The 24,325-nt window shown below is 38.3% G+C and overlaps 1 protein-coding gene across 2 annotated transcripts in view; it reads left to right on the top strand.

The window, feature by feature from the left end:
- Positions 1 to 2,038: 2,038 nt before the first annotated feature.
- The window catches only part of zdhhc5a (zDHHC palmitoyltransferase 5a), a 48,711-nt gene continuing 26,424 nt past the window's right edge, over positions 2,039 to 24,325 (top strand). The window contains exons 1-2 of one of the 2 annotated variants that reach the window (XM_079812368.1): positions 2,039 to 2,409; positions 22,260 to 24,085. In XM_079812368.1, the coding sequence (XP_079668494.1) occupies positions 23,931 to 24,085 (155 nt within the window). In that variant the 5' untranslated portion in view covers positions 2,039 to 2,409; positions 22,260 to 23,930. Of the gene's footprint in view, positions 2,410 to 22,259; positions 24,086 to 24,325 lie in introns of those variants that run through there. The other variant, XR_013816198.1, reaches the window with a different exon arrangement.

Genomic DNA, 24,325 nt, shown 5'->3' with positions numbered 1-24,325 from the left:
CTTACTAATATGGAGTTGGCCCACCCTTTGCAGCTATAACAGCTTCAACTCTTCTAGGAAGGCTTTCCACAAGGTTTAGGAGTGTGTTTATGGGAAATTTTGACCATTCTTCTTGAAGCGCATTTATGAGGTCAGGCACTGATGTTGGACGAGAAGGCCTGACTCACAGTCTCTGCTCTAATTCATCCCAAAGGTGTTCTATCGGCTTGAGGACAGGACTCTGTGCAGGCCAGTCAAGTTCCTCCACAACAAACTCGCTCATCCATGACTTTATGGACCTTGCTTTGTGCACAGTCATGTTGGAACAGGAAGAGACCATCCACAAATTGTTCCCACAAAGTTGAGGGAGCATGAAATTGGCCAAAATGTCTTGGTATGCTGAAGCATTAAGAGTTCCTTTTACTGGAACTAAGGGGCCAAGCCCAACCTGTTAAAAAACAACCCCACGCCCTCCACCAAACTTTACACTTCAGGCAAGTACTGTTTTCCTGGCAACTGCCAAACCCAGACTCGTCCATTGGATTGCCAGACAGATAAGCGTGATTCGTCACTCCAGAGAACACATCTCCAATAGAGTCCAGTGGCAGTGTGCTTTACACCACTGCATCCGACGCTTTGCATTGCACTTGGTGATGTAAGGCTTGGATGCAGCTGCTCGGCCATGGAAACCCATTCCATGAAGCTCTCAACGCACTGTTCTTGAGCTAATCTGAAGGCCACATTAATTTTTTAGGTCTTTAGCTATTTACTTTAGAAAGTTGCAGACTTCTGCACACTGTGCACCTCAGCCTGCGCTGACCCCGCTCTGTGATTTTACGTGGCCTACCACTTCGTGGCTTTGTTTCTGTTGTTCCCAATTGCTTCCACTTTGTTATAATACCATTAACAGTTGACCGTGGAATATTTAGTAGTGAGGAAATTTCATGAATGGACTTATTGCACAGGTGGCAACCTATCACCACACTTGAATTCACTGAGATCCTGAGAGCGACCCATTCTTTCACTAATGTTTGCAGAAGCAGTCTATATGCCCAGGTGTTTGATTGTATACACCGGTGGCCACGGAAGTGATTGGAACACCTGATTTCAATGATTTGGATGTCCCAATACTTTTGGCTATAGAGTATCTCATTGTATGACAATATATTACAATTCCCTTACTGGTTTTGAAAGCAATTCATTTATAGCTTCTTTATCTGTCCAGAATGTGTAAACATGAGAGGTTCCCCGTTGTTCAACTTAGGGATCATAAAATAAGAAATAAAAAATAAAAACGAGTGAATGCCCAAATTCAGAGTCTGTTTACAGGAATAGCCAACACAAACATCTACTGAACTTGGATTAGCATTTGTTACTTGTTTGGAAGGTCACAAATCATGTAGGATATGTGCATTTCCCATTACCATACATAACTATGTTGGCTACTTTATTTTTACACTTATTGTCATTTTGATCATATCTAGGCTTTACAGACAGTTGATGTTTGCCTGTATATTTCACAGGAAATTACAGTCTGGTCAGGCATCTACTATAAGGGTGCTTGTGTTTTATGTGTGTTGGATACAGAGCAGTAGATTTGTGTTATTTGGTCTAAAAGAGGTGGTGTGACAGATGTTGGTCAGATTTGTGGGGATATTAGAGTGGGTGAGGGAGACGCTTATCTGTAAAACTCCTGCTGTCCCTTTAATCCTCAGAGCAACACAAGCGTCTTGTCTGTCTGCCTCCCTCTCAGACACACGTATTTAATATGTCACTGTGTCAATCTTTATCCTTCATTAAGCTGTTTATGTCCGTCAGTTTATTACAGGCTAAAAAAGTATTACCATATGAACAATTTGGAAGTCCTACCACTGCTCGTTCTCGCGGTCCTGTATAGCGTTCAGGTGTCCGACGCTCTTTCATCATCACCTGAGATTCGAATGAGTTTGACAAGTCCCGTCAAACGCTTTCTTGCGTCTTATCATTGGTAGCTCCGGATGGATCGACAGCAGCTCTCGGCCAATCAGCTCACAGGAGGGCGGGGACGTCAGACTGTTCTGGGAGGCTCGTGGATGTGGACTGGAGGAGCTCGTGCCGCTGCGCTGAGCTGGGGGAAAATACGTTAAACCTGTCGTTAGCTTTAAGCTACGCGAGCTTTATCAAGTCATACGTAACAGAATATAGATTGAAACGATTATCGAGAGGAACCAAAACTTGAATGGGATTGTATAAGCTCGAGTGTGTAAAAAAAAAATAAGGCGAAAGATTCATAGTTTGGACGCAGGCTAACTGGCTAAGTGAGCCGTCGGCAAGACCCCACCACCCAAAGATTGAAACGGAGATTAAAGCCATCATCTAATCTATTAAAGAGGATAACCAATGTCACACACACACCAATCCTCTAAAGCAGCGACGCCAATGAACTGACAGGTAGGTCGCCAGTGGTGTTATATTATTTCAACGCAAACACTGTTTTGAAAAGGGGCGATATAATGCTAGCTGTCATGCTAATAGTCCTGCCCAGCTGTGCTACAACTAGTTATGGTTATATGTCAATCTAACGCTTCCGTGTTAACAATTTATTGATTTATTTTAACATGTGTGTCATTTATTCTGACCGTGTCTTTGCTGTCATTCCTCGAGTAGCAGAATAAGTCGTGTTTTCAAGGGGGTGACTTCAGACTGACTTTACATTGACATTTACTCGCTGCAGTGTTCGGGTAAAAGCCTGGAATGTGCCGTATTAAATACCATTTTCGGTGCAGTTTCACTGAAGTATCGATCGAGGCCCCGTTATGCTTCGCGCGACGCCAAAGCCTTGACCGCGCACTCGGTATCGGCGTCGCGCGGATTCATGTCAGGGCCTAAACAGTGCAGCTGCAGAGAAACACACCCAAAAGATACACTCACCGCCTCAAAGTGAGACAACGCCGCACTGCTTTGTGGTTCCTTTTAGGCAATTAATCGTGTCACCTGAGCATAATGAGCTCATGTTTATCATTTCCGCAGGTTTTGTATTTTAGTCATATGAGTCATTAATTTCCATCAGATCACCTGCTTGTTAATGCCCTATTGTGATTTCAGTCAACAACGAGTAAAGAATAGCAATCAAATGAATTCCTGACAGTGCACTAACCAGGTTACATACTATCAGTGACTCACGTATGAATGAGCTGTGCACATGGAAATCAAGCGTTTCTGGCTGTAGTCCAGTGTGGTTTCCTAGTATTAGGTAAAATAACTAGCTGTACCAACTTAAATCTGGTGTTTATCAAATTGGAGTGCAGAGGGGTGTGTCAGGGAAGACTGGAAAATCTAAAAGTTCAAAAGGGTATCTCTCTCTCTCCTTGTTGAATCAAACAGAGGCTTTGCTTCTCTCTCACCATGTGAAATTGGCAGGCATTTAGTGAATTGTGGGAAATGCAGGTTGATTCAGTTGGCAGGGACTGTAATGCCACATGGCTTTAGGTTTCAGTCATTCTGTTGTGTTAGTGGACAGTGAGGAGGAGTAGAGAGGGAATTCACATAAAAGGGTTTAATGAAGTGGAGGAATCAGAACAGTGTGTGTGTGACATAGGCCTGAAACATATTCCTATAGCACTAATTCCTATAGCTATGCAAGCATGATTTTGTGCTGTGCTGCATTTTGAAATCAAACAGCAATGCCCAATGCAACCTAATTCTTAGGTTTTGTAAAAACCAAAAGTGTCAGGAGAATCACTGACATTGGGATGTTCTAATCCCACAGAAAACTATCATCGGTTTGGAGCATATTGAACAAAGACATCTGTTTACCAAAAGCAGCTCATTCTAAAAATGACAATGCAACAAAACCATGTTTATATGAAATAATTTTTTCATCATTGTGTTTTTGGTGTCACAAATGTGGACATACATGAGCGCATTGAACAAGCTGCCAGATTGTCTGTAGTAACACTGTGTCCTAACCAAATGTGACGCATGATAAGAAGGTATCTCTTCTAGGGGTGTAACAATACATCAAAATGGATGAATACATCAATCAATTGACTAACAATATGCTATATTTTGTGCATGTATGTATGTATGTATATGCATGCATACATACATACATACATACTTGGACAATAAATCTATGCATCGCGATTGTCTCTCGAATCGATTCTGAGCTTAGTTTTTACAACAGATGGCTCTGCATGCTTTAGAAACAGCCATATTGGCGCTGCTTGCTTCCTATTCCTTACACACACCACTTGAACCTTCTATAAAATAATTTAAAAAGGTTGAAGCAAATTACAAGGGTGTTTGCAGTGGGCTGTTTACATTAATCTCCCCTCATAAAGCATTCTGAGGTGCAAGTACATTCATCGTGAGCTTTTGAGCGTGCGGTTAAAAACTAGCCTAGAGCGCCATCTGCTGTTAAAAACTAATCTCAGAATCGATTTGAGAGCAAATCGCGATGCATTTGGAAAATCTCAGAATCGATCCATGAATCGCGATGCAACGATTTATGGTCCCAGCCATAAGATGCATATTAGGTTAACTTGTAATGGTTCAAATTCGAAAAAAAAGGACTACTGTCAAATAATCACACTACAAGGAATAGCACAAATAAATACGATAGAGAAAAGATACCAATAAAATAAACAGCTTTTCAGGGTTTTTTTTCAGGTAGGTCTAAGAGTACTTTTCAGGTACAGAAATGTAATAAAGCAATCAAAATGATAAGATCAAGATAACACTGCATATAATCCTAACTGTATAAATTAAATAAAGATGAATCCTTATTAAAGTTACAAATGTTATTCAGTCAAGAGCAGTGAGTGATTTCTTTGTCTTTTGTTGTTTGATTAACATTTAAAACAGACCGTAAATTAGCCAGGAAAAAGCAGGAATTTAGGCTTATGTCACTGTAAGACATAATGCACGGATCAAATATACTGATGCCGTACATATGCTTTGTCTTTCTCAACTGTTTACGTTCAATTAATACGACAACCTACCATGTTGACAAAATTTGTTTAAATTTTTCTGTTCAAGCGCAAGAAGACTTGAAAGCAAACTCAATTTAGTATTCATTCGCTGTCTGAGATGCGCACACTAGGGCTGTCAAAATTGCTCAAAAATGACGTTCGAATATTCCCTCTAAAAAAAGCACGAATATTCGAACTATTCGAACATCTGGTTGCGCATTTTATCAATGACGCGCATTACGTCAATAACAGGACAAATGAATACAAAGAGACATAACTACTTATATAGGTAGTCTAGTTAAGTTTAAACATATTTGACAACGTATTACCTACACAAAAACAAGTAAATCAACTAATGGCTAGGATCGCAGACCTCACTCTCACTCTCTCTCGCCCTCGCGCTCTCTGCGCATAACGGGTTAAATGAACACGCACACATTGAGTGCTGATCAAGAGTTTTGTGCAAGCAATTTAAGGTCGCGACTCTTGTCCCAAATATAGCAGGCTTCATTCAGGGATTGAAACAAATATTAATATAAGTTTTACAGCATATTATTGAACGCTCCGAGCGAGCTGTGCTGTGGTAAACATGGAACTTTTCCTTGACATGAAACGGTAAATAATCAAACCAGTGGAAGCAGTGCATTTATCCTTTATTCATGCTATATCTATTCAGTCATTACCTCGGTTCCATTGCTTGACAGAACTCCCTGAAGCCGCCTCATCCACGACACTGATCGCTCTCATGTCCTTACAAATGAACAAAATTAATTTCTCCGTTATGGCCTCTTGTGTTGCAGACAGAGAAGCTTGTGGCGGGTAGGGTTGGGAATCGTGAGAAATTTTCCGGTTCCTGTTCCGGTTCCGGTTCCGCCTAACGATTCCGGTTCCGATTCCGGTTCCATTAAAATTATTAAACAAATAGTGGTAAAGGAAAAAGGCACAATACGCAACTCAAACAATCCATTTTGTGTTTATACTTGCTCTAAAATTAATTTACAGGTTGGCAATGTCAAAAAAGTCCTGTACTGTACATATATTACAGTATTAATTAAGCCATTCTTGCAACACATTTTTTTCAAATGAACACCTCTGAAATTGTCTTATTACATTTTATCTCTCTGTCTCTGAATAAAACCAAGTTATAAATTATATTTATTAGTTATATTTATTAATTAGTTGTATATTAATTTAATAGTAATTCAGTTATTCTGTGAACTTGTAAATAATAAATTGCAATTCAGCATTACAAAGGTAATTGTGCCTAAACGCTTACCTAAACCATGGTGACTCAATGGTTGACAAATGTATATATATATATATATATATATATATATATATATATATATATATATATATATAGGCCTTTCACTATAAATCTGGTATAAGCCCTGAGGCACTCTGTGCTGTAGCAAATGTTTTGTCAAATTGCTAGTGCAGCCTCCTTTGCATGTTATTAACTTTTCACATGTGTTACATTTTGCTTCATTATCATTCATTCTTTGGAAATGAATCCATACTTGTGACTTTCTCTTCGCCATGCTGGTGGTTAACGAGAAAATATCTGACGCAAAACCGTAAATGTGTAGCGCGAGGGCTTTCAGTGCTGAACTGCGTTGCACTCCTGGAAGCGGCAGGCAACGTAATTAATATTCATGATGAGGTAGGGATGAAACGATTACCGGTTTCACGATAAACCACGATAAAATTTAGTGACGGTTAGTAATATCGTATAAAATTTTATTATCATTAAAACCGCGTGTGATTATCACGGTTGTGAAAACTCGCGGTAAATCTTGTCCAGTCAGCGTCAGTCTGGCGCAGCGCACCGCTGTTTTCTGAATGAGGAGAAATGGCAGAAAGCAGTGACAGCACTCGGGGGATTGTTCTGCCTTCTAAAAGGACCAAATCTGAGGCGTGGTCATATTTTGGCTTTTACAAAAGTCCTGAGGGAAACTTAATCTAAGATGGGGACCCTGTCTGCAAACATGCCAGAAGAAAGTCACTGTAATAGGGAAAACACTTCAAAACTACGAACGCAAGGCAAGTGGACTTTGACCTCAATACCAAACCTACGTCTGGGAAATAATAACGTGAAGCGAACGAACAAATTCAGACAAGACTAGGGTGACATTTAAGGGATAATAATCAGGGTTTGACATTAACAACCGCCATTTGCGAGTGTAACGCTATTTCGGCTGCACACTAGCCACTCTGGCTGTTGAACTTATAATAGTCTTCTCAAAAGCCATCTGTTATAGTCGCGTTGCGCATTATAAGCACTTACACGTGCTTCTATTGAGTTTATGAATGCAATATCTCATAATCAGAGGCGTTCAGATTAGCGGAGTTTTGTTCAGAGCGCGCGCCGCTCTCACACGCTGAAATCTGCACTCAAAGCAGAGATAAACGTGTGCTGTACGCAGGAGATTCATTCATCATACAGAGGTTGACTGTTTTTGTTCTATTTCAGCAGCGAAAATGGTTTAAAAAAACACAGCAGAACCACAGCGCATCTGATATGACTGGCATAACGCAGGCGAATTTAGGGACCGTCTCTAAAGTTACATACAACATTGGTAACGTTATACACGTTTCAAACTTCAATAGCATGAGAATGACAGTCATAAAAAGACTGTAAAGTGTTCATCTAGGTGTCAGGTATGATGCACACATTTTGATATTTAATAAAATAAACTGTCAAATCATATGGAAATATGGATATGCATTATTTCACTAGGATACTGTTTGGGCTCTAACACAAAATAAGCTAGATTTAAATGTGTCTGATAGAACACTGATGAGAATATTGCTTGGGAATATATTTACAGTGATAATATTAGAGATTATATTTACGACAAATTATTATTATTTATGTGTTATGCGTTGCTATTGATGACGGCCATTAAGGAAGGAAATCCCACCGAATCTAGCTTAAAAAAGTGTTTAGAGCTGCTTTAGTTATTTGTTGTTTGTTGAATTTCAAATATAAAACTTGTTGAAATGTTTTAAGTGTGTGCATCTGTTCTTTTTGAACACTTTCATTTCGTTTGAACAAAACCGTGATAATATTGATAACCGTGATAATTTGGGTCACTATAATCGTGATGTTAAATTTCCATACCGTTTCATCCCTATGATGAGGTGAGCCAGGGTTGCCAGGTTTTTACAAAAAAAACCACACAATTGCACAATCGCTTCAACCCGCGGACATGAAACACAGCCCTCGGCAACAGTAGAAAGCGGGAAAGCGGGAAAACCACGGACTTGGCAACACTGGCTGTCACTCGCTATGAAAGGATATGCTTCCAGCGCTTCGCACACACATTGCACCAGAACCGTTTTCAGAACCGAAACTTAGGAATTTTGCGCGGTTCTGGTATTTTTCAAAAATCAGATTCGGTTCTGCATAAGAACCGGTTCTCGGTTCCCAACCCTAGTGGCGGGCGATGCAAAGTAAAGCTGGTCCAGTTTGCACATACAAATTAGTTGCTTATATTTACAAAACGAGCCTACAAAAGCATAAAAAAGCCCGTTTAATAAAGAAAAGTTTACGAAACTAAGTGAAAACTCACTAAAGTGTTTAGTGAAATTAGGAAACATTTAGATATCATAAATTGAGTTGTATAAGTTAACGTTACATTTCTACATACATTTTGTTCTCATGTCACAAGTCTGTTTTACATGATTCTTTTGTAGTGTGGTTTTTGGTGAAGTGTACTAAAATAAATATCGTCACCTGTGTACATTAGCCCACTTCTTCTCGACGCTTTTCCTGATAGTTTATAGAACAATTACTCCGAGTCGCCATCTGTCGTTTCAAAGAAAAGCACAACGGCGAGCGCGTCAAGTATAAACCATAGACCGTAAAAATATAAACACCTCGTCCGTTTGGGGAGGAGCGCGCGCATTCAGCGGAGGCTCGCGCTCTGGAGATAGGCCAAAATACTCAAGGCTTCAGGCGCGCTAGCGCCCACTCGCAAAGCAGACAGCCACGCCTCTACTACCGCGGGCGTTTTTTCCCCCCACATTTTTTTATTTATTCGAAAATTAATTTTCACCTTCGAAATTCGTTTTTTAAAAACTATTCGAATATATATATTCGAATTTAGAATATTCGTTGACAGCCCTAGCGCACACAAAACTACTCGCACAGCTCGTGCGGGTTCTGGGTGCTGTTTTTATTTTACCTGTGCTTGGCACTTTTTACACCCGGGTGATGACCACGTAAATGACACCCGCAAGAGACTATAAGAATGGCGCCCGCCATCCCCACAGAGACGAAATAATGCTAAACAGCGGACATACTGCTAACTAGAGTTGTACTGTTCACATTTAAACCGGTACCGGTACCTATTTTCGGTACTTTAGGGATGTTTATATCAATACCTGTAAAGAACCTGTAAGTTGTTTATAGAAGTGTTATTGACATTATGCCAGAGCTGCCCTGGTCGCTGTCTGCCATTGTCTGTGATGTATATACTGTAATATTTACTAGTAAATAGTAGGCTACAGGGTACTTAAATTAAATCATAAAAACAACCATATTATTATTTTTTCTTTTAATTTAATTTCTATGAAAAGATTTCCCACTAATTATGTGTTTTGTATTTTCTGGTAATCAAATGAAGACAAAAAACATTATGCAGTGTATGTGTAATATAGCTGTTTGTGAATGTAAACGTTCTGCAAAGTTGTAAAGGAGAAAGTGCACAATAAATAAAGTTATTGTCTGTCTCCCAAAAGAAAGAATAGACTCTGAACCGCGTGAAAGAGTCGTTTTTAATTAGAATGTCACTGTGACAGTTCTACGTCAATAGAAAAGACATTTGCAGAATACTCCCCAATGTTTTATGTTGTCTGATTTATACCCCTAATCATTTCCATATTATTCAGTTTTGGACCTAAACAGTATATTTCTGTGATGTTATGACTGACAGTTCCATGATTATCTGAGGAACTTATGTGCTTTGAACAATATTAAAATTGTTTAAATAGAATTCAGATCATTGCATGACTTTAATTACCATGATGAAAGCTTCAATGGATCATTTATCTCAGATCTTGAAAATACTCTGTGCACAAATAAGTGATTTATGACAAAGATTATATCAGTCACTGAGTATGCATTTTTTTTTTAATGAACGTTAAGACCTTGCAGTTATGTCTGCTCTGCTGTGGACAGACAAATTGCTTGTCTTTGGAATCTTAGTGAGTCTGTTTATGACATTGCGTGCAGAGCGAAACTGGGGGAAAAATCTACATTTGTTGATCTTGTGCTTGATCGTAATCGAGAAATCAGTTAATCTCTGCATCCCTACCGGCAACAAACATATATGTTCAAACCAAGCGGCAACCTCCCGCAGTTTCTCTTGAAGCCAATACGGAAGACGATTTACTTAATCTGCAATTCATTGACTGGCCACTAGGCCACAGGCTCCAGAAGTGAGCAGAATGTCTTTGAGCCCCATGTTAAAATGGCCAACTTTACAGCAGAAAAAAAATAGCCTGGTACAAATTGTGGTTTTGGTCTATACGGCTAATTTTGCCCTTCATGACATCTGAGAGGTGGGTGAATTTTTTTATAACTCATTCGTTTACATTATATAAAGCCTTAAAGTTCTGCATAATTAAGGGCGTGACCACTTTGAGTGACGAGTGGATAGCCATTTATCTGCTGTTTGTTAGTCAATGCGTCACCTCAGCTCCACCCACGTCCCGCCTCTTTGCCCATTTTCTATTATCCGGGAGTGACGTGCGATGACGCGCTACCAAGATGGCAACGGCCAGCTCGTCCCTACTTTGCGCTTCAAAACTGCTCTTCAGAATCCTATGTGTGACGTCACGGACACTACGTCCATTTTTTTGTGTTTTTTTTACAGTCTATGGTTCAAACACCAGTAAAAGTGAATTTTGCATAATAGGTGCCCTTTTAAGAATAATAATGAACCCTCCATTCAAGCATTTGGCGTCTCCGAATTGGCGCTAATTCTAAAGCAAAAGTAAAATGCGCACAGCCATTCATAATGGTGTGTGTCCATTGGCGTGGAGCGGAACAAGCATTTTCAGTTAATTCCTAGTACCGATTAATTTGAAAAGTAGTTTATATATTGATTTTATTTTTAAAATATTTTTTCTTTCCAAATAGACTAGTGTATGGCTGTGCAAATGTTTCCCTGTCCATTAATGGGTGCACTACAATTTATAAGCCACATGAATAGGACACCGTGAAAATAATGAAAGTAAAACCAAGAGACTGTAGACTGGGTAAACCTAGTACATTGCATTCATTTCTACTGCTTCTGTTACACTATTGCGGGTACCAATCACAGACTGGCTTATCCACCTGGCGCGCTATTGGCGGGTTTAACACGATGACGGATAGAGAAGCGATGGTTCGTTGCCTGTTGATCACGCCTCTTGTGGTCTGATTGGTTGAAGGACCATCCAATTGTGTACATAGTGTTGTCACGATACTGGAATTTCTAACTTCGATACGATACCTAAAAAAGTATCGATATTCGATAACATTTTCGATACAACGGGGGAAAAATGCTGCATATACTGTCAAATAGATATTTTTTTTATATAATTTCTTTTTTTTGTCCGTCTATTGAAAGATATAAAAATAATAAAATAAGAACAAATAAACAAATGACTAACAATAGAACAAATAAATACAATAAAATAAATATACAAATTAAATAACTGCTTTATTTTTTCAGGTAGGTCTAACAGTATTCAGGTAAGAAACTGAATTAGGGATGAAACGATTACCGGTTTCACGATAAACCACGATAAAATTAAGTGACGGTTAGTAATATCGTATAAAATTGTATTATCATTAAAACCGCGTGTGATTATCACGATTGTGAAAACTCACGGTAAATCTTGTCCAGTCAGCGTCAGTCTGGCGCAGCGCACCGCTGTTTTTTGATTGAGAAGAAATGGCAGAAGGCAGTGACAGCACTCGGGGGATTGTTCAGACTTCTAAAAGGACCAAATCTGAGGTGTGGTCTAGGGCTGTGCAATTAATCGAATTTCGATTTCGATTTCGATTTTGCCTCCCAACGATCACCAAAATAGTACAATCGAGAAAAAACGATTATTTTGCCATGTTCAGTTTTGCAAGAACACTCTTATTTTGTCTTGCGTTCTGAATGAAACGCGCACGCGCTCATCCGCCCCTCCCGAAGCCACAAATCTCTCTCAGTTTGGGAGTCTCGTGATTCGTGTGCATATCATCCGCTGGAATTTAAAAACTCGGCGCGAGTAAAGATGGCAGAAGGAGGGCAGTTACAGCAGCGTTTGGTGAGTAAAAAAGGCAAAACCAACTCCGTTGTCTGGGAACAGTTTGGCTTCGAGGAATCAGACGACGAGCAGAAACATGCTACGTGCAAGATTTGCTACATGGTAGTGGATGCAACGCAAGGGAACACCAAAGGGAATTTGTTTAACCACTTGAAAATTAAACACAGAGTGACCTATGACAATCTAATAAAGAAACAAAAACTGACGAGAGCAGGGGTGCCGTTTAAACGTCCTTTTTCCCCCTCATATTTTTCAAATGATTCTCTCTTTGTAAACTTTGTTCAATGCATGCGAGTGCTGCCATATTTTCGAATATGATCAGTCGTTTTCACCGTCATCACCCGGGTTTAGTGCCAGAAGACGCGAATGAGAAGCCGCGCGCGCTGTGAGAAAATGTATCTCTGTGCGCTCATCCGAGAGCGCGCACACGTCTCTCAGCGCGCAAATATTGAGTTCTCTTTCAAGTCTTGCTCTTGAACGGACAAACTCACACAAAACGTATGTCAACATGTCCATCTTGATGAGTATTCTAGCATACATAGTCTGTATATGCCTTAAGTGAACTTTATACAGTCGACGCATATCCGATCATTAGGTCTTAAAGAGGCAGCCTTTACTGCTGTCTGTTTAATGTCAAACAACAAAAGACAAGGACATCACTCAACGCTCTTGATTGAATAGCTTTTGTAAGTTTAATAGGATTAATCTTTAATTTATGCACTCAAATATGCAATGTTATTTTACATTTGACACATTTCTGTACCTGAAAACTAATGTTAGACGTACCTGAAAAGCATATCTAGCCGAACCATATTGTTGATCTTATTTATTTGTGGTTATCATTTTTATGTGAATACTTTTATACTTTGATTTGAATAAATGTTATATTATTTATTTTAATAGTTCAAAAAGTACAACAAATGTTACAATTTCAATTGAATTGTTGAAAGGTGTATTTTTAATAAATACAACACATTACCAAAGTCATGTGAAATAATCGTGTTACATAATCGTGATTTCAATATTGACCAAAATAATCGTGATTATGATTTTTTCCATAATCGAGCAGCCCTAGTGTGGTCATATTTTGGCTTTTACAAAAGTCCTGAGGGAAACTTAATCTAAGATGGTCACCTTGTCTGCAGAACATGCCAGAAGACAGTCACTGTAATGGGGAAAACACTTCAAAACTACGGACGCAAGGCAAGTGGACTTTGACCTCGATACCAAAACTACGTCTGGCAAATTATAACATGAAGCGAGCGACTAGGACTAGGGTGACATTTAAGGGATAATAATCAGGGCTTAACATTAACAACCGCCATTTGCGGGTGTAACGTTATTTCGGCTGCACACTAGTCACTCTGGCTGTTGAACTTTATTATAGTCTTCTCAAAAGCCATCTGTTATAATCGCGTTGCGCATTATAACCACTCACACGTGTTTCTATTGAGTTTATGAATGCTATGTGTCATAATCAGAGGCGTTCAGATTAGCGGAGTTTCGTTCAGATTAGCCAGAGTTTCGTTCAGAGCGCGCGCCGCTCTTACTCGCTGAAATATGAACTCAAAGCAGAGATAAACGTGGGATGTTTGCAGGAGATTCATTCATCATACAGTGGTTGACTGTTTTTGTTCTATTTCAGCAGCGAAAATGGTTTAAAAAAACACAGCAGAACCACAGCGCATCTGATATGACTGGCATAACGCAGGCGAATTTAGGGACCGTCTCTAAAGTTACATACAACATTGGTAACGTTATACACGTTTCAAACTTCAATAGCATTTGAAGAGAATGACAGTCATAAAACTGACTGTAAAGTGATCATCTAGGTGTCAGGTATGATCCACACATTTTGATATTTAATAAAATAAACTGTCAAATCATATGGAAATATGGATATGCATTATTTCACTAGGATACTGTTTGGGCTCTAACACAAAATATGCTAGATTTAAATGCATCATTGCTGAACACTGATGAGAATATTGCTTGAGAATATATTTACAGAGATAATATTAGAGATTATATTTACGACAAATTATTATTATTTATGCGTTATGCGTTGCTATTGACGACGGCCATTAAGGAAGGAAATCCCACAGAATCTAGCTTGAAATAGTGCTTAGAGCTGCTTTAGTTATTTGTTGTTTGTTGAATTTCAAATATAAAAGTTGTTGAAATGTTTTAAGTGTGTGCATCTCTTCTTTTTGAACACTCATCTCGTTTGACCGTGATAATATTGATAACCGTGATAATTTGGGTCACTATAATCGTGATGTTAAATTTCCATACCGTTTCATTCCTGAACTGAATTAAAAAAACAAAGTAATCAAATTTAAAATAACATTGGATAATCTTCATTATAAAAAATTAAATACAGATGAATCCATTAGAGTTACACAAGTTAATCAGTCAAGAGCAGTAAGTTATCGTTTGTCTTTTTGTAGTTTGAAAAATAAAAAACTGCTGTCCCTTTAAAACCCGACGCACGCATGGATCCCAAACACTCCTGTTACACATTCTTCTGAACGGTTTACGACTGTGTTTACATTAATACTCACCAAGATGGACATTGAGACATTTTTTTAGTGTATTTGACCATTAATAAGCTGGGAAAAGGAGCTCATTTTTACCCTTGTATGTCAGAGGCGGCTTTATTACGGTATGTGTGTGCACGCTTCAGATGCGAGCGCGAAATCTGCGGGAATGAGTAGAATTAGTGCAATCCCGCGCGAAATTCAGACCCGTTACGCCAACACTAACACGCAGTCATGACGAAAAATCCAGCAGAACGTGTTCGCCGTGTTTAGAGGGTTAACCGGACTGAATGAGAGGAGGCGGTGCGTGTCAACTCGCTGTCGGTCGGAGAGAAGAGGAGAGCTCAGCTGGGATCGATACTGTAGAAAAGGAATATCATATCGTTTCAGATATTTCAGTATCGAAACATATCGAAATATCGATTTTTAGACAACACTAGTACAGAGTAATTTAACTTATGCTCGTTTATCACGCCTCTTGTGCAGTAGAATATACAGAGCAGACTCCCCAGCACATTGTTCAATCTTAAATTGAGCTTGGTCTGGTGATGGCCAGACAAAAGAGACTGTTTAATGATTCATCTTTTGCATTCTTGTCTTGTAGACTCCTTGTTTTCCTCTTTCACTTAACATACCCACTGAGTCCATACCAAGCCTTTCTAAGTACTGGTCGAAATATCAGCCAGACTATTTCATGTCTGTTGCTTGACACAACTACCTGATCCAGTAATTGATACAAGCTCTCACAAAGGTAAGGTACTTTCTGTAGGATGCGCTGCTTCATTGGATTTAGGGTCAGACTTTCCCAAGGCCATGATCTTATGTTGAGTCTACAAAACAAAGCTGTTCAGATATGCAGCTTCTCACTGAAATACTTTGGAGTGTTGTTCCTTGGACATTATGCAGGGTTACACAGCTATGGCAATTTTAGACCAAACCTCGGGTCAGGTTACCAAATGTCAGGCATAGCTAAACTGATAATAAGGCTGTCTGAAATTGGTTTGAACTGCTTGGCTGAGCAGGCTTAAAGGGTTAGTTCACCCCAAAAAATGTTGAATTTACTAACCCTCGAGCCATCCTAGGTGTATTTTTCTTTTTTTCTTCTTTCAGACAAATGCAATCAGAGATGTATTAAATAATGTCCTGGCTCTTCCAAGCTTCATAATGGCAGTGAATAGAGGATTAGATTTTGAAGCACAAAAAAGTGCATCCATCCATCTTAAAAGATATCCACATGGCTCCGGGGGGTTAATAAACGCCTTCTGAAGCAAAGCGATGCGTTTGTGTAAGAAAAATATCCATATTTAAAACTTTAAAAACTAAAATAACTAGCTTCCGGCAGATGGCTTGGACCGTTATGGCTTGAGGGTGAGTAAATCATGGAGAAATTTTCATTTGGTGAGCTATCCCTTGAATTCTTGCAGATCTTAAAGGGCAAGTTAGAGCCCCCAGTGAGTCAATGTATAGAAAAACAATAATAAACTAGATTTTTTCTTTAAAATATGCTTGTACACTACTCATAGTAGGGTCATAGCACTTATAATGAGTCTTAAATCTAGATAAATGTAGTTTTGGCCATAATACTAGTAAAATAATAATAGTGAAAGATTAAGTCATTTTACTGTAGAAAGATTAAATAATTATTTATAGCTCTCACCTATAGTTATGGTAGTCTATGATTTAATATGGCATTTTAAAAGAATAGTTCACCCTAAAAATAAATATCATATCGCACAATATCTTAAGTATTTATTATTATTTTTAAAGCTGTCCCTGTAAGATTAGTCTGTAACTGTCTTCCTGGAGGTGTTAGTTACTGTATTGAATTGCTATTCTGAATTGCACCTTCACCTCTTCACTATTCATTAATTGATGAGGACATCTGTCAACCACCACCTGCTGTTACTTTAACATCCTCCTCCTTTATTTTCACCCATCTCCATTTGCGGTGTCACCTCTGTTGTGATTGGGTAGTTAAAAATGAACAATGTCATTGTCAGAGCGGTTGAGTTCAGTTTTTTAGAAAATCAAGATTCAGTGACATCAAAGGTTTTTATCGGAATAAAAAGTGTACAGGTGCACAGCTCGGTTATGACATCATCACTGTGTGCATGCTTGTTTTGTGATGTGTGGTTTCATGATGTAGTTGGAAATACCCAGCCCTAATGTGTGCGCACACAAAGACAGAAAGCCTTTGTTTGCATAACATTTGATAGTGAAAGCTTATGTGATGTCATCTCAACAACCAAGTTGTGTTTGGCTAACAAACAGAAACTGGTTGAGGATTACCCCACAGATCAGGGGCTTTTTCTCCGAGGAGGCAATTGAAAGAGAAAATAATTCATATTATAAAAATAAAACAATGCAAATATTACAATTGTATGAATCCTTTTTTCTAAAGTGGCACTGCAACAGAGACACCCGCAGGTGAAGTTACAGCGGAAGTCCGCATCTCTCTTGCCTCCCATTGAGTTTTAACAGACCCCCTAAAGCATGTGGTGGGTTTGGTGGGAGGTCATTGAAAATAAATGGTAGAAAGTCACATGAGAGGAGGCAATGCTTCTATAGCACAATGACTGAATGTGATTGGCTTATGCGATAAATCCCGCCTCTTGTTTTGTGTGTTTGCAAATCAGTCTGAGTGAACAAAATAATGGCGTTAATGGGAAGACATTAAAAAGCAAGTAAACAACTCATCCACTTATCACCGCTTTGTCGTGTCAAAATCGGACTTGAAATGGCCTGAAAACATGATGACTGTTTTTTTTTTTTTTTTTATTATTATTTTTTTAATGAGCAAACAGCTTAGTGACAGTAAGGTAATTTAGGTACATCTTTGTGTCTGTGACCATTGTTTACCGAGCATTAGTGCTGGGCAGTATGCTGGTTTATACCGAATACCGGTGTTTATTTTTCGGAATGCGGCGCAGCGCAACACTGTTTGAGAGGGGTCCCTTTTCACTGTTGCACTGTAGTGAGGGCACAGAGCGAGATTGCATTACAGCGGAGAATTCAAACAACATGCGGCGCGCGCATGAGAGCGGTTTCTGCGCGGAGCAACGCAAAGAGTTTAAAGGGTCACTTCAGTGATTTAGCGTTAAGCTTTGTATCAGTAGAAACTAGGGCTGCAGCTATCGATTCTTTTTGTAATCGATTAATCTAGCACTTAATCGATCGATTAATCGGATACATTTTTCCCCGTGTTTTTAAACAACCAAAGCAAATAATTCACAACGAAAATGAAGAGGAGAAGCAATTTAATTTATTAATATGCACAACAGGTTTCATGCTGTAATCTAAAAAAAAATTAAAAATATTAAAAATATTTAACGCAAATAACGCAGCGTCCGTTTTTATATCCATTTTTGCTTAGCGTTACATGATCATCACGCTCTTATTCATGTAAATGCTTCCAAGCGTGACAAGACACAAGAGAACGCGCTGTATGCCAATGTCCTGTGTGTGTGTGTGTGTGTGCGTCTTATGTCAGCTAATCAAGGGACACACACACACTCCACGCACAGACAGACTCGCGTCAGTTTCTTGCTTACATCGAGTTCTCTTTTGCTCTTGAACAAACAATAACACAGAGGATTTTGAGTATTCTCATATCAGGAGTCATAATTAGTTAAATAACGTCTTAAATGAACTTAAAGAGTTGTGAGGAAATGAGATGTGCGGGACCGCGCGTGAGATCCGCGGCTGTTCTTAAAGTGACAGGAACACTGATGATGCTTGTCATTAATGTTCATCAAAGAAGAACGGAAACAGAGAAAATTGTAGCTTTAATGATGATTCATCTATATTTAATTACTAATAATACTAATCATTACTACTAATGAGTAGCAATTGAGAACCAGACTTTTATTTTTGATAAAAGGAACTTTCCTGAGAATTGAACTTAATAAATGTGAAAGACACTTTAATGTCTTCGTTTGTCATTCTGTATAGCAAAGCAGATGAGAGTAGATCATGATCAGAAACCCGATTAGAAATCATTATGGATAAAATCGAATCGTTTTGAATCGAAAATCTTTTTGAATCGAAAATCGATTATGAATCGAATCGTGGCCTCAAGAATCGGAATCGAATTGAATCGTGAGATGGTAAAAGATTCCCACCCCTGATATTTCATATACATAGTGCTCTAAACATGAACTAGCACCGTGTATGCACACATATTTAATCACGCCTTCCTTAAATGAAATATATGTGCAAATAAGAACACTGATACAGCCATCCGTCTGATCATGAACACGATGACACAATGGATTATTCTGATACACCGAAGACAATGATGTAGACTGAAAATTCAAAGATGAATGGGCAAAAAAGTAACTGTTTATTCTTTCTGTGTTAAACTGACATGTCATTTGTTCAGAGACTAGTGCTATTATTGGTTGTAGTCTCCCCACAGCATCATTTTGTGGGGCCTTGCAAACCTGTTTTAATTCTAGTGTGAAATTTTTCTACAATATTCACTCGCCATGACAATAAAATATGACATTCCAAGTCAATCTACTGCAGTTATTTGGGGTTGGTGATTGGCACAAATATCGATTTCGATCTTGATTCAGTATCAATTAATATGTATATAGCCTACTGTATATATAAGGAAAAATAAGTTTGCCTTAGCACTATTTTAACACTATTTTAAACTTTTCTTGGGTTAAATTATATCAGCTTGCATTCATTAATATTCACTTGTGTGTGCTTATACAAGTATCATTAAAAATATTAGGATGTAAGTTATTAACATTTTAAAATGTCACATTTAAAGAAATCTAGTGTTTGATCATATCTAAATATGTATTCAAATGCAAAACCTAAAAATAAGTAAGCGGTTATGATCTGCAATACTTTTTTGAGCAACTAGATTAGATACATGTATATTTATTAAAGAGCCATATAGGCACCTATAGTGGGTAATAGCATTGCAAATGAAAATTATTATTTTTACAGCCACAAAATGACTCTAATTTGCCTCTTTGCATTGGAATTCTCTATTTTAACCTTAATTACCACACTAATTGAAATATAAATAAGAAAAATATTTTAATTCATTAAATGGTCATTTAATAGACCATAATTATTGCACAAATAGTAGGCCTATTTATTACCAAAAGATCTCCTCAAAATATTCAATAAATATTATTAAACTAAAATATAGAACATTTATTTAATTGAAAAATAGTTAAGGTGTATGGTCACATTTGACCATCAATGAGTGAGGGTTACCAATTAGTAAGGAATACATGAGGGCTAAAAACAAGAATAACATTAACATTAATGTTAACAATGTTGATCTCCATCACTCTCCATAATGAAATGATACTGTAGGAAATATGGTTGACGTAACAATCAATGCACACTTATTAGGGCTGTGCAATTAATTGAATTTCGATTTCGATTTCGGCTCCCAACGATCACCAAAATAGTAAAATCGAGAAAAAAAACGATTATTTTGCCATGTTCAGTTTTGCAAGAACACTCTTATTTTGTCTTGCGTTCTGAATGAAACACGCACGCGCACATCCGCCCCTCCCGAAGCCACAAACTCTCTCAGGTCGTGACTCGTATGCATATCATCCGCTGGAATTTAAAAACTCGGCGCGAGTAAAGATGGCAGAAGGAGGGCAGTTACAGCAACGTTTGGTGAGCAAAAAAGGCAAAACCAACTCCGTTGTCTGGGAACAGTTTGGCTTCGAGGAATCAGACGACGAGCAGAAACATGCTACGTGCAAGATTTGCTACATGGTAGTGGCTGCAACGCAAGGGAACACCAAAGGGAATTTGTTTAACCACTTGAAAATTAAACACAGAGTGACCTATGACAATCTAATAAAGAAACAAAAACTGACGAGAGCAGGGGTGCCGTGTAAACATCCTTTTTTTCCCTTCATATTTTTCAAATAATTCTCTCTTTGTAAACTTTGTTCAATGCATGCGAGTGCTGCTATATTGTCGTTTTCGCCGTCATCACCCGGGTTTAGTGCCAGAAGACGCGAATGAGAAGTAGCGCGCAAATATTGAGTTCTCTTTCAAGTCTTGCTCTTGAACGGACAAACTCACACAAAACGTATGTCAACGTCCATCTTGATGAGTATCTTAGCAGACATAGTCTGTATATGGCTTAAGTAAACTTTATACAGTCGATAAAGACGACGCATATCCGAGCATTAGGTCTTAAAGGGGCAGTAGCCTTTACTGCTGTCTGTTTACTGTCAAACAACAAAAGACAAGGACATCACTCACTGCTCTTGATTGAATAGCTTTTGTAAGTTTAATAGGATTAATCTTTAATTTATGCACTCAAATATGCAATGTTATTTTACATTTGATACATTTCTGTACCTGAAAACTAATGTTAGACGTACCTGAAAAACCTGAAAAGCATATCTAGCCGAACCATATTGTTGATCTTATTTATTTATGGTTATCATTTTTACTTGAATACTTTTATACTTTGATTTGAATATATGTTATATTATTTATTTTAATAGTTCAAAAAGTACAACAAATGTTACAATTTCAATTGAATTGTTGAAAGGTGTCTTTTTAATAAATGCAACACATTCCCAAAGTCATGTGAAATAATCGTGTTACATAATCATGATTTAAATTTTGACCAAAATAATCGTGATTATGATTTTTTCCATAATCGAGCAGCCCTACACACTATACTGTACTGTTTACCAAAAATTGCTGCAAATACTTGTAGAGTGAAACTGTCTATCCATTCAAATGCATTGACAGTGCAGGTTTGAACCACGTGACCGTGCGCACCGCCAGGAGATGAGAGCATGTCGCAACTCTGTTTTTCAACGCCTCTGGCTTTAAACTGTTATGCCACATTAGCGCCAAAAACGCTATTTATTGTTTGAATTTCGTATTAAAACTTAAAAAATGTTTCAAAGCTTAGACTTATTCATATCAAGAGCAGGTTTGGCCATTTGAGAGCGAGAGACGTGCATGAGTGACAGAGAGACGGAGGGAGAGCAGGGAAAGGAAGTGCATCTGAACGAATACGCTGCGTGTTTTAAATAGCGTAAAAAAAAAAGAAAGAAGAATAACGACACATAATATGTGGCGGCCGCTGTTGATTCTGTGGCGCACCGCCACGAATTAGTCTGTGTGGGAAACACTGAGCCCACAAGGACAACTTAAATTGTATTATTTATATTCATAATTATGATGCAAATTTGTTATTTAAATGTACTTTATGCTTTCTGTAAACAGTCTTTTTTATTTAATTTCCACTTTATGTTGTGACATTTATATTTTAACCCAGTCTTTTTCATTTTCACACACAACTTATAAATTGAATAAATTATAAACTGAAATGTTCTCATTGTTTAAATAAATAATAGGCGCATTACCAAATGTACTATTCATGTCAATCCTACTATTTAAAATCTGCTGCTGAAGTCTTTTTTCTTCTCAGAATTAAAAAAAAATTCTCTTTTGTTCTTTTCAGGTGGAGTTTATTTCCGCTCACCCACTGGAAGCCCATCATTGAATGAGTGCATGCTAACTCTGTTTGTGAGTGTGCATATGGTCCGCTGAAAGATAAGGTAACTCCACAGAGTCAGAAAAGGAAGTGTAAGCATGGCTCAAGGCACTCCCTTGAGGCCACGCCCCCCTGAGTTCCTTATGTAATGCCTCCTCATCTGCTAATAGACATCAGCTGGGTCTGGTACACATTCAAACACGCATAAGGAAGTCCCTGAACTGTTGAACCAAGGAAGAAGTTGAACTCTTGTCCATTGTTTTTCTCTTTGACCCCCTCCTTCCTCTAAGCACCTGTGCATCCTGGGATTCCTCCGAGCTCCAACATTTTCATTTTTCATTCAAAGAATTGCTCTACTGACCTGGATCAATTCCCAGGAGTGTTGAGCTGTGTGCGAGCAAAGTGCTGCTTTTTCACCTGTTTTTGTCTCTGTGCAAGCTCCATCAAGAGAGGTGTTTTTGCCGGACCATTCCTCTAATTTTATGCCTCTTATCACAAAGAGCAAGAATTTAATCTAATCAGCCATGCAGGTGTAAGCCTGTTTACTTGTGAAGATACTGGTCTGTTCTTAAAAAGTAACCTGTGGATCAGCAATGCTTCGACTCAGGAGAGAGACACACGAGGATCCATTTCTTAAAGTGCAGTGTAGCACACGTTGGTTGAAATGAAGGAGAGACATTTTTATATTTTCTGATAGTGTGGATGGTGGGGGGAAATTGTCATCAGTGTCAACATTCCTTCATTGTCGTTGCTCCCTTCAAAACTGAACTATCCCAAAACTGAGAGAAAACCTCCTGTCCCTCTCTTTGTCTCTCGGGGTTTTATTTTTAATTTTCTTTTTTAATTTGCTGAAATTTTTTTTTTTATTATTATTTTTTTTACTCCATTCACAGCAGAAGAAAACAAATCGGCACCTTTTGAAATCCTTAAATGACTACAATGCAAATTATCAAACTCATATAATATATTGTTAGCAATATATTCCTAGCATGTTAAATATTTGTTAGCGTCAAAAAAAGAAAACAAATTCCATACACATTACTCTCCTCTACCTCTTATTTCATACAGTACCACCAAATCTTTTTCTTAAGGTAAACCATTTTCACATTTTTGGTTACATTTTTAAAGCACCACTGAAGATTTAGACAGTTGAAGTGTTTAGAGATTTGAGGAGTTTTTTTTCCAAAGCAATTCCCAAATTCCAGTCATTTTTCTCAGACCTTTTTTCCCTAAGTTTGCTTTTTCAATAAATCTTTTACATGACCAAAAAAGTAACATCTAGACTTGACAGGCAAGGTTTTGTTCGGTGATTGGCTTTATACATTTAATAATTTATAAGCATCCAAACATCAGAAACTTTAATTCAAGAATTTGCTAAAACCCCAAATTTCTTCAGTTTACAATTTTTTTTAAACCTTTTTTTTTAAATATTTTTTTTTTTACTTTCTCCATCGCTCTTTTAAGGATTTCTTTTTTGTACTGTTGAAACTATGCTCATCTTGTGGCCTTTTTTTATAATGGTAAAAGGACAGCAACTTCTCCCTTAGTCTTTCTTTGCGTTTGTGCTGTCTCAACAACACAAACCCACTCCCAAACGGATAATTTTCCGGGGCGCGCTGCCATCCTGCCCTGTGGGTGATGCCGAGCGGCAGCATGAGTGGAGGCGTGTCTGGACCCACTTCCCCACCCCATCCCACCGTTCCATCCAGACCTCTCCGCCCTAGTCGCTACGTGCCGGTCTCTGCGGCAACTGCCTTCTTGGTTGGATCAACCACACTCTTCTTCTGCTTCACGTGAGTACACAAGCACATTTACTCAAATACACAAGCACATAAACACTTGCCTGCAATCATTTATGATGGATGAGTCAACACGTACTGGTGAATAACAGTCTGCACTATAAACTCAAGTCAAGTCAACTTGATTTATATAGCGCTTTTTACAATGCTGATTGTTTCAAAGCAGCTTCACAGTGTTAAAATAATGCAACAGATTTTGATTCGGCTGTACAGCTGCTCTAGAGAAAACGGTGA

The sequence above is a fragment of the Gobio gobio genome (genome assembly GCF_949357685.1).
Source record: "Gobio gobio genome assembly, chromosome: 3".
Classification (NCBI taxonomy): domain Eukaryota; kingdom Metazoa; phylum Chordata; class Actinopteri; order Cypriniformes; family Gobionidae; genus Gobio; species Gobio gobio.
The sequence above is the reverse complement of the archived record's forward strand: the minus strand, read 5'-3'. Positions and strand labels throughout refer to the sequence as shown.